General features: G+C 39.6%; 1 protein-coding gene across 1 annotated transcript in view; it reads right to left on the bottom strand.

Moving 5' to 3' along the window:
• Positions 1–1,009: 1,009 nt before the first annotated feature.
• The window catches only part of LOC104077033 (laminin subunit alpha-2-like), a gene marked incomplete at its 5' end in the record, with an annotated part of 37,400 nt that continues 27,618 nt past the window's right edge, over positions 1,010–10,791 (bottom strand). The window contains 5 exons of the mRNA XM_009578106.1: positions 1,010–1,186; positions 3,744–3,966; positions 4,604–4,734; positions 5,099–5,252; positions 8,760–8,915. Coding sequence (XP_009576401.1) covers positions 1,029–1,186; positions 3,744–3,966; positions 4,604–4,734; positions 5,099–5,252; positions 8,760–8,915 — 822 coding nt within the window. The remainder of the gene's footprint in view (positions 1,187–3,743; positions 3,967–4,603; positions 4,735–5,098; positions 5,253–8,759; positions 8,916–10,791) is intronic.

The following is a 10,791-nucleotide window of genomic DNA, read 5'->3' as shown; positions in this document are numbered from 1 at the left end:
TTAATTAGATAGATGACAGTAGACATTAGTGACATGTGCCATGCTAATAATCTCTGGGATTCTCCTGCTTCACCTCCATTCTGCTCCAATGCAGTAGTGTCAGATTTTATCTTCCTTTAGAAACTTGGCTTGTGAATTTTACTAGGTGTGACTTCAATATCATGTGTAGTTGGAGGGAGGGGCACTATCAAACTTTATTTAACAAGGATCGTTTAAAACTATATTTTCAGGTAAGTGATAGAACCTGGTTCTACTCCTTCCATTACAGACTACATCTCCCAACATCAACACCATAATCTCTGTTAAAATCCGCAGGGATTTTAGGTGCAACATATTTTCTTCAATAATCCCAAATAAATCCAGCAAGCAGTAACATTTTCCTTCCCTGCACTTGGTTCCATGGCTATAGCATGACAGCAGCCATGTAGACTACATAAAATTTTGACTTTCTCAGTAAAATTTTCATGGGAAATATTATGGTCAGAAAAATTTTCAAAAAGCTCTTGGGAGTGATTTAATATGCCCGTTTCTAATGAAAGGGAGAGGTGAGAGGTGTGCACGCACAGAAGTGCACTGTATTTAGAATGGTAAAGGAATGCAAGTTTACAGATCTACCTCACCAAAAGTATTTAGGGAGCATTTCAGGGGGTTGGACTCGATGATCCTTATGGGTCCCTTCCAACTTGAGATATTCTATGATTCTATGATTCTAAGTTCCGTAGTAAAGGAACACGCTGCATAATATGTGGTCTCACTTATCAGAAGAATGATGAAACATTTCCATTTCAAGCTATAAGAAAAGAGAGATAAAAATTATTGTTCTACTCCCTTAATGAAAGGGGTGGGGAGAAAGGACAAGTTCTTGCATTCTTGGGAGGTACCTTGAAATGGCCATTTGAATATACCACATACACTATTCAAATACTTGCATAAAGATATTTTATTATGAATGCAATGTATATATAGATTTTTTTGCTTTTTTAATCTGAGGTGCTTATATAAACAGACCCATATCAGTTGAATGACAGTTAGTTTGCAGGGCATGACAGCGGTTGAACACCCTTCAGCTCCAAAGCTTTGCTGAAGTTAATCTCTTGAGGTTTAGCAGTACCCTTGGTGAGCTTCAGAAATCGAATACATCCTTTAAAACGGGTATTAGTGGTTAGCCCAAACTGGGTCACACTATCTGAAGGAGGGAAAAAAAAGGCAAAAGGAATTATGTAAGTCTGAGTTGATACTTAAGTTTGTTCTTTGAGAGTTCTGCACGAGAATAGAGGTCCCCAGCAATATATGAATATGTTTTATTTGCTGTATATCTTCTTTATTCAAAAAATGACAAACATTATGAGTGAATGTGATAAACGTTTGTGGTAACAATCCAGTCTTCTTTCCTTTTCTGTCCTTGGATGACAGTGGCAGAATCTGAACACATTTAAACTACCACTGTAAACCATATAACTCAGTTATGTGACATAGAGAAAATTAAGGAAAATGGCCAAATGGCAGCTTGCTACCTACAAATGGTTTACAATGCATACACGTTCATCCTGCAGATCTCCAACTTCTCAAGCTATTTATCCACAGAATAACAACAGAGCAAAAAAAAGACCAAAATGGATGCAGTTCTCAGCCCTACCATCATGAGAAAGCCAGTTCCTCAGTATGGACTTCAGGTGTCATTTACGGAAGGGTTTTAAGAGTTTTCAAGCATTCCGTTTTTTTTTTTTTTCTTGCTGATAGGAAAGACAGGGATTTGAGTACATCTCTTCTACTAAAGAAGGAGGGAACTATTCTAGTGTGACCTGATGATAGAAGTGAGGGTTGGTTTGACTGGGAAGCTGGAAATATTTCTCTCAACTGCTTGAAATTCATGGCCCAACTTGTTTCTCATTGTTCTTCCAAGTGAAAAAGTGGCTACAGGGATGCACTCCGCTACAAATCTATGTGACTGATAAAGTAAGGGTTGCAGAAATAACTTTACACCTGTAGAGGACTGACTGGTGTCATTATGCTGTTTCACAGTGGATGAGATGGTTGAATTCATCTGTCCCTCCTTGCACAGGGAACAGTGATAGTAGGAATTGAGTAATGGCTTTTATGGGTAGTCAGGAATTTGTATCCTTGCTCATGATCTGGTGGTGAAAAGTTTCTCTGCACAGGAAGTTCTCCACCAGCTAATTCTAGCTGGTTTACAACTGTTTTGCACTGTTTATGCAGCCAGGAGAAGCCTCAAGAGGATTGGAAAATACAAATACTTACTAATTTTACAAAATCCCAATATACTGTGTTTTAAATTTGTGATGAGGCTGTCTAGGTATTGGGAATGTTAAAACAAATCTTGGATAAATTAGACTAGACAGCAAGAGAAGTGTGAGGTGTTTAAATGTGCATTAGATTTATTAAATCATTTCATAACTTGCCATGTGGCTGAACTCAGGAATATCACTTTAACATGATGTAAGTGTAGGCTTGTTTTGTACAGATTGCAGTTTTACTTCCATTTGTTTCTCTTGCTATGTTCCTCTTGATGTACAGTCCAGAATGAGATGCTAACTCCATCTGCAGTGTTTCTTTAGTACTTGCTCCTATGCTAGAATCCTCTTTGGAATAAAAAAAGGCTGCCACAAAGCTCTCTTCCTTCTGGCACAAAGTTGTTGGTCCTTATCAATAGTCACTGTGACTGAAGTACAACCCTCATATCTCATTATCAAGAACGGTTTTGAAAATGTTCTGAAGCTTAAGAGAAAAGGCTTTTTGGATGCACTGTATCACACATTAGAATGGGGGAAAAAAAACAACTTCCAGAAAATCATTTAGGAATTAACTCCAGAAGCATCCTGCCATTGACCTCAGTATGCATTAGAGCAGACACATACTGCAAACATACTTAGCTATTTTGTTTGCAAACTAGAGGGAAACTTCATTATAAATGCAAAAAAAAAATCGCACTTTGCAAACATCTTAACTGTGTTTTCAGAAAATAAACTCTGTTCTAGTTTATGAGATAAACTTGTTGATTGTCTATGAACAGATGAATACTAGCATTCATTATCAGCTTAGTGGAAGATGAAGCTAGTTGTAGAGCTCAGCCCAGTTCTGGATCCTGTTCAATTACTTCTGCACGAAGCAAGTTCTCTTGAGGACTTCCAGAATACTGAATAGCAAATTTGTTTGCTTTTTTTTTTTTCCTTTAAAAACCACCAGACCACGAGCAAAGACATTCATCAGAAAGACACGGTCTCCTCTCACCTTTCTGTGCAAGCTGTTGTCCACATTCCTCAGGTCCTCAGATTTTACAGGCTGATTTACACACACAGTGCCCTGCCCCCGCAAGAGCATATATACATTCTTTAGTTAAATTTGTCATTCTTTTGTTAAATTTAAATTTGCCAAATACTGTTACTATTGAAACATAACTATTATGCTGTTACTAAACAGAAAGTTTTAAGAGGGAGGCTGTGTGTGTGTGTGGGCAGCAGAAGGCAGAAAGTCTGCCTGCTCCTCTGTAATAGTGCCTATCTTTGAGACTGGGGCAGGGGGATCTGTGAGAGTCCCTGGGTGCTGCAGAACTTCTTGTTCCGAAATGCAGCTGGATGCAGAAAAGAGCATCCATGCCAAATGGTACAAACTTGGACAGTCTTACCCATCATCTTTAGCATACTCATCCTAATTGCATTTAAGACTTTACCAAGGCAGTGTTGCTAGAGCGTAAGTAAAGCATCATTTGTGTGTTAAATGCTTACCAGGATATCCTCCGACAAAGACAGGGTCGTTAGTGTCTGCTGAGGTCGAGGCCCTGTTTGGGCTGTTACCATCCACCTGTCTGTCATCCACAGTCAGCTCTAAACGGTGTTTGATCTTGTTTGCAAGAACCTTGTGCCACTGTCCATCACACAAGCTGCCTGGTGCATCAGGCTCATAGATAGCAGAGAATCGGCCTGCACCATTGTCAACGTGAAACATCACCTGAAAAATGTGACATGGAAGTCAGCTAGTTCTCAAAACAGTTCTACAGTTCTTTTTTTTTTTTGGTTTGGTAGGTTTTTTTGTTTATTTAAAGTCAACATGCTCTGACTGCATACACTAAAGCTCTAATTTAATACCAGACTCTATGTGGATTGCTGTCCCTCTGGGATCTGGGTTATGTCACTGAGATAAACACTAGTGGAAATATGCAAAATTGTTGTATGGGTTGCCATTTTTCCATTTTTTTGTCTTAGTTTTGGGGTGTTTCACCCCCCTGCCCCAAGGTCTTTATAGTGATAGATTACTAACTGGTTTTCCAGACTGTGAAATAAAAGATACACACAAGAAACTAGTATTATTAATGACAAAGCCTTTCCTCAAAACTTTTCATATTCTCACCAATTTAAGTCCTGATGTTGCAGTTTTAGGAAACTCAAATGTTACAGAATCCTTTAAAATATCTTTCTAAAAGTGTAAGAAGAGCCTCTTGATGTATGGGAAGTGGCAAGTGCTGCCATAAAGGAGAGCCCTGATATTGACTGAGACGCCTTCAGATTGATGTGGTAAGCTTGCATTTAAACTACCTGTGCTTTTTAAAACCAGTCTTATAAAGAGCCAAAAATGCTTTGCTACTCACTTTTCCGTCTACTAATTCGATGCCAAGCCCATCCATTTTCTGGCTGCTGACTCCTAGGAGAACACCGTTCATTCGTGTTGTACGGAATTCAAATTCCACGAGCAGGTCTGTTCCCACTTTGTATGCACCAACTTGGAGAGAAAAGGGGAAGTGTAATATAAAATGGAAAAAAAACCATTTAATACATTATTCCTAATAATCACACAAAGTATGTTGCCAGTAATGCAAGGTAACTAACTCAGCATTATTAATACATTCCATTTAATGTGAAATCATGTAAGTAACTGTTGTGGTGGCTGTGCTTAGTATGAGACCTTGCTAGAAAGTCATATAGTCTATCCTTAGGCAAGATAACTAAAAATGATCAGCGAGAGTTTCAAGTATTGGTCTCACTTTGTCTCCAGTCAGCAGGAGTTAGGTAGCGCTGGAAGTTTTTGAAAGCAGCATTACCTCTTTCTCTGTTCTTTGCCTATCAGCAGAATTGCTGTTCATTACCTGCTTTGGCAAAGCCTGTTCCATCGAAGTATGTTCCTTTCTGTGCAGTGACAAAGCATTTTCCAACATTGAAGCTGGAAGTTGGATTATCCAGGTCAACAGGTGATTCTGTCATTTTAAAACTTCTGATGCAGCCATCAATGCTATAGGTGACCTGCAGTCAATATTTCAAACAAAATGTATAACTGTGCAAAGCAAGCTGAAATGCTCAGAATAAAGGCCTGAAGTATGTCATCAAAGAGCACCTTTCCTCTGCTGCTCTGCTGGATTTATGGAACTGAATAATACTTGAATTTTACATGACTAATCCTTAATATCTGATTGTAACTGGAATCTAATCTCAGTCATACTGAGGATGAATTACATTACTTTTCAGGGATGTGATCTGAGTCACATCTATTTGGCTTAATGGCGGGGACATAAAATAACACACTGCGTAATGAAACATAGCAAATTACATCAGCAATGCAGGAATTTAATGGCCTATACTTCACCTTTTTAATTGACTAGGTTATGGGATTTGCGAGTAGATGAAGACACTGGATATAGTTCTCTGGGCTGCTGGGCTTCCCCCTGCCCCCGCCTTTAATCACTTTACTGTGGGCCTAATTTTGCATGTTAAGACTGAGCTAATGCAGGTACACAGATATTAAAATGAACAAAGCCCCTACGTAAAGGATGTTGACCGTACATAGTTCTTTGTATAATAACCGTATATAGGGCCGCTGACCACAGTGACAAGGGCCACTCTGTTGGCCAGAGAGGCAGGTGGAGGCAGGGGATGTGCTCGGGTGTATGGAGGCTCCCCTGCAGGGTAGCAGACTGCAACTCCAGTTTGGCTTCTGCGCTGGGAGCACATTGCTGTGACTCCAAGCGGTGGTCTGTGCACACTTAAGCTGGTGGTGTAAGTAAGTGAGATCCTGCCTGGGGCAGGAGTGAGGGGCTGCCCAGGCTACACCCCGGCTTGCCCCGGGGCTCAGCTGTGCCATCAGTGCCTCCCAGTGGGACCTCTCAGAGCCACTGGCATCTCCCCGCCGTGAACTAGCCCCAGAGCTCTCCCTCCCTTTTCTCTCTGAGGTGTGCAGCAGCTGCATTTTGGTTCTCAGCTTTAGGCAAAGGCTTTGATCTTTGACTTAGAGTTAGGAAAATTTATGCCTGATATCAGTGGGAGAGAGGAAAATGATAAACATGTACTTCAAGGAAGAAAAGGAAGACATTCATAAGCAATGCAGTAGGAAGGAGGAAAATAAAAATCAGCATATAAAATACAGCGTAGAAATATGTATAAATACAGAAAGGAGAAAGGCACACCTGCAGAGGGAAGTCTTGACTCTGCACACCACCTCCTCTAACAATATCCTGACTAGTAACTTGAAAGAATTTCCAAAAAAATTCTTTCCTTGTAAATCAAAGCTGGATGTACTGTGGAATTATATAGCTTATTACTGCTAAATACACTTGCGCAAAGTTTTCATAAGAACTTGAGCAGTATCAGTGAATAAATTCAGTTCTGAGCTGAGCAATGCTTTCTGTCAGCTTCTTCATAAATAGACATTTTTCTAATTTCTAAGTGAAAGCCATCTCCAGATCAACAAGTTCTGTTACCAAAAAAGAAAAATGCCACAAAGAAAACAAATCTTGCCATCTTCACTGTGAGAATAAGTCATAGAAATGCAAGATCTGTAGACAACTCGGTAACATTCTCTAACTTTAAAATTTCACTTTCCCTGTGGAAAAGCAAATCTGGTTATACTTTAGCATGGCAACAGGCAATATAATATCTTTTGCTGACAGCAGAGTTTTGAGTGCTTAAAATGTGACATCTGCTGAAGCCAAATAAGTAGGTAGCAGTCTTCTGCACTGAATAGGATCCAGCCCACCTACGGTTACGTATTAGATTACTGTCTAAAAAGGTGTTTAGCAGAAAGCCCTAAGAAAGATAATACATGCTTTCAACTTACTTTTCTTCAGAGCCTTTACATGAAGCCTACAACACAACACACTATTAATACATCATGCGCTGTATTTTACTGAGAATGATTGAAGGGCAAGCACTGGTTTTTACCTTCTGTGAATGACATTTGAAGTCACAGCTTCATTTAAATCCCAAAGCACGTAAGACTGTCAGGATCTGACATGACTGTTATTGCCAGACTGAGCCATTTATCTGCACGGGTTCCCTCCATTACTTCTGACAAGGAGCAATAGGTAAGGATTTAGTGTTACCTTTCTCCTTAGATTAGTATTTGTAAATTGCAGATGTATTTCAAAGAGCGTAAGTTGATAGTATTAGGAATTATATTTTGTGGGTAGTTAAGTATGGCTTTTGTTTTTCAGTGCCTCAGATCTGGTTTGCTAAATCCGAATGATCAGTAGATTTGCCTCAGTTCAGGCTTTCTGCACAATCTGAAATTTCGTAAGAAATGATCTTACATGTCAGTTTTCTTTATGGAACACAACTCTCAGATTTAGAGTGGTTACTCTTCCCCTTTATTCCCAATCCATGAGTTATTATAGTGACTTGTTTAAGCAGGATCTAGGAATTCCTTTTCTGTATTTATTTTGTCCACCTGAACGGGTAGACTCTTTCCTGTCTCTATACTAGTATTCGCCATTCCATAATCATCTTATTAGAATGGTATTTACTCATATGCAGTTTCTTTGAAAGTCTGGTTTGTTTCCTTGCCAGGATCTGTGCTTTTGCCTCCTCTTTACCATTCTGTATAACCACCCAGAATGAGCCTAGACGTAGCTGCTAACTGACACTGCAGTTTTTTGTCCACATTGTGCTGTACTACATGCCTGATTTGTTGTTTGCTATAATTAAGTTCACTCAAGTTCTGGCTTCTTCTTTGAAAGACCCCTCTGTGCAGAGAAAAAATAATGCAGGGAAGAGGTTTTCTTTGATTCTGATACTGGCATATCTTGGGGGGTGGGAGGGCAGCAGGAAAGTGAGATGATTGACATGGAGTTGTGCAGTTAGATGCAGTAAATGCCCTGGGTGAAGGAATACAGTGTTCCTAGTTAATCCTACAAGGTTTAGGCCAAAATGATATTCACCTCTCTGGGCTCTCTGTTTGCCCAGATATCTTCTGTGTCAGTATTGAAGCTGGGCATTTAGACTGAAACAGTGATAAACTGAAATATGCACATTTGATTTGGAAACAGAAAGAGTTTTCATGGCCTTACTTCAAAATACATTCTCTCCTAGTTTAGCAATAACAACACAAACCCAGTTACTACAGTAAGCAGCTGTACTACTGGGTACTTTGTCCAGGGTAATTTTCGCTTCTACTGCTTCTCTTAGGAGACGCTTTCACTGTTTATTAGCACTTATTGCTAGATGAATTACAGCCAAGAGAAAGGGCAAATTGTTTTCAGGACCTTATACTTTAGCTGTGGAGTGATCCAAGTGGATACAAGTGTATGGATCTTTCTACTTTTCCATAACAGAAACTAACTCTGCTATTTCTAGTTCTTTGCATTAACTGGATTCTGAGTCAAGATCTTTCCACTGAAAGAATGAAGTGTACCTCCAGTAAGGTCCATTTTATCCACATTCTTGAGCAGTCTGAGGGAAAGCAAAACAAAACTGGGAAGACATTGGTACCAATCAAGACATACGTAAGGAGTGTAAAATAACTTAAACAAACTTGCCTACCGGACCAATTCTTCTAGTTGTGTAGTTAATGGGCAATCCTCCAACATACAGCATTCCTACAACATCCAATATATCGGCCTTCTTGGGGCTAACAGTCCTGTTTGAAACATCATCTACTATAAGGTTTCCTTCTTGCTTGGTTCGAATGACTTTTATCTAAAAAGACATACAAATGCAATACAATTACAGATAGTTTTCTGACAACAAAGTGTTTCCAGATTGTAACTAGCCTTACAGTCCGAAATACATAACAATACAGAAAAAAGTAGTAGGAGTGATTAGCAGAAGTACCATGGCAGCAACTATGGATAATGTTCATGGAACAGAGCTCCTGCGCAAGGTTTTGTGCAAACGTACGACTGCCTTTTAATTAGCTCTGGGTCAGGAAGCATCATGACTATTATTTATTAGAATTACTGAAAGGACTTAGGGTTCCTTTAAAAAGCTTCATTGTTACTATCTTAGGCATGCCACAATATTGTTTTTCCTGGAATCAGATAGAAATTTTAAGTACTGGGAAGAGTAAATGCTGAATGTTAATGGCACAGGTTGCAAATCTTTATTACAGCACATGTTTGCAGACAGTATTGAGTTTATGATTCCACTAGTTTGGACATGCCTCAGATCATAGTTCACACTAGAGTAAATATAATACCAACTACGTTCTGTTGGTATTACAGCTTCTGTTCAGACAAATGGGCTGTGAATCGCGTGGAGGAAATGCAATTGCTGAAGAGTTGAGGAAATTCTACCCCAACAACCGTAGGCCAATTTCTTTCCAAAGGTTTATACTGAAATCTCTACAGATCAGTACAATAATGGTTTTGTATAAAAAGGGATAAAATGTGAAATGCAACATGCATATTAGCAGATTTCTAAACAGCACAGTACTTAGCTCATCAGAGTAGCAAAGAGAGAGAAATAGCATTTTTCTCTGGCTTTTCAACATGGCTGTTTCTGCTTCGGTGTGGCAGCACATCTGTCATGCCGTGGCAAAGACGGAACACTGAGAAGGGGTGGCCTGAAGGCGAGGGACTGAACTTGGTGTTTATAGACAATTGTAAATTTCAGATGGACAATTACACCTTGGGCAGAAGGAGGCTTTGGTGAGTGAGACGGGAACTGGGAACAGGCACTCTTACAGAGGAGATAGCAGCAGCACAATGTGGCACTATAACGAGGCCTGGGAGGAAGGATTGATCGGTGCCTGAGCTTCTGCGGGCCTGATGGAAACTTTCCAACCTAAACCATTTCAAATGGAGAAAGGGTTCTCACTAAAAGGATTATTATAAGGAGAAGCCCCTGCTTTCTTAAAAAACAAAGGCTGTGGTCTTTTCTTAAAGAGGTTGCCTTTTCCCCCCTCACAAAATGGACTTTCTTCTGCTTTTGGGGAACTGTGACTTTGGATTTTGTCTCCATTCTCTGCTACAAAAATGGGATCTACAACAAGGTTGCAGAGTGCCAAGCTGCGTGTCCAAAGAGCACAGTCTTCCATTAAGAAATATATGCTGCAGTTAGTTCTCCTAGAATATAGAGAAAACAGCTAAAAGAGCAAACCACATCTGTTCTGTATCTGTAGAGGGTCTAGCAGAAAGGGGCCCTGGTCTACTGCCAGTGCTCCTAGGCATTATGTAAAACAGATAAATAATGACTACAACTTTATTTTTTCCCCTCATGAAATACCGTGGTTTAGAGCATTTGCTATCATCAAAATGTTCATGAATAAAAATCCAGTGAACATAAAATTCCTGCAGAACAGGGTGGGAATGAAGCAGAGAGGGACTAAGGATGACCGCAAAGAGGGTTTCGTAAGAGCAATTCAAGCATAATAGAAAATTCAATTAGATTTTTTTCTCATTTGGTGATAGAGATGTGGATGGTGACTTTCCAAATATCTGTCGGAAATTTAATGTCTCTTATAGTACATAACTTGAACATATAGTTACATGTATTCTTTTCTTCGCTGTCTTTGTTGGTGCCTTCAAGCATGTTACCTAATAAATATACTATGTGTCTGTTGTCCTTGGCCCAG

This window comes from Fulmarus glacialis, unplaced genomic scaffold, assembly GCF_000690835.1.
Source record: "Fulmarus glacialis isolate BGI_N327 unplaced genomic scaffold, ASM69083v1 scaffold42995, whole genome shotgun sequence".
Lineage (NCBI taxonomy): Eukaryota > Metazoa > Chordata > Aves > Procellariiformes > Procellariidae > Fulmarus > Fulmarus glacialis.
The sequence above is the reverse complement of the archived record's forward strand: the minus strand, read 5'-3'. Positions and strand labels throughout refer to the sequence as shown.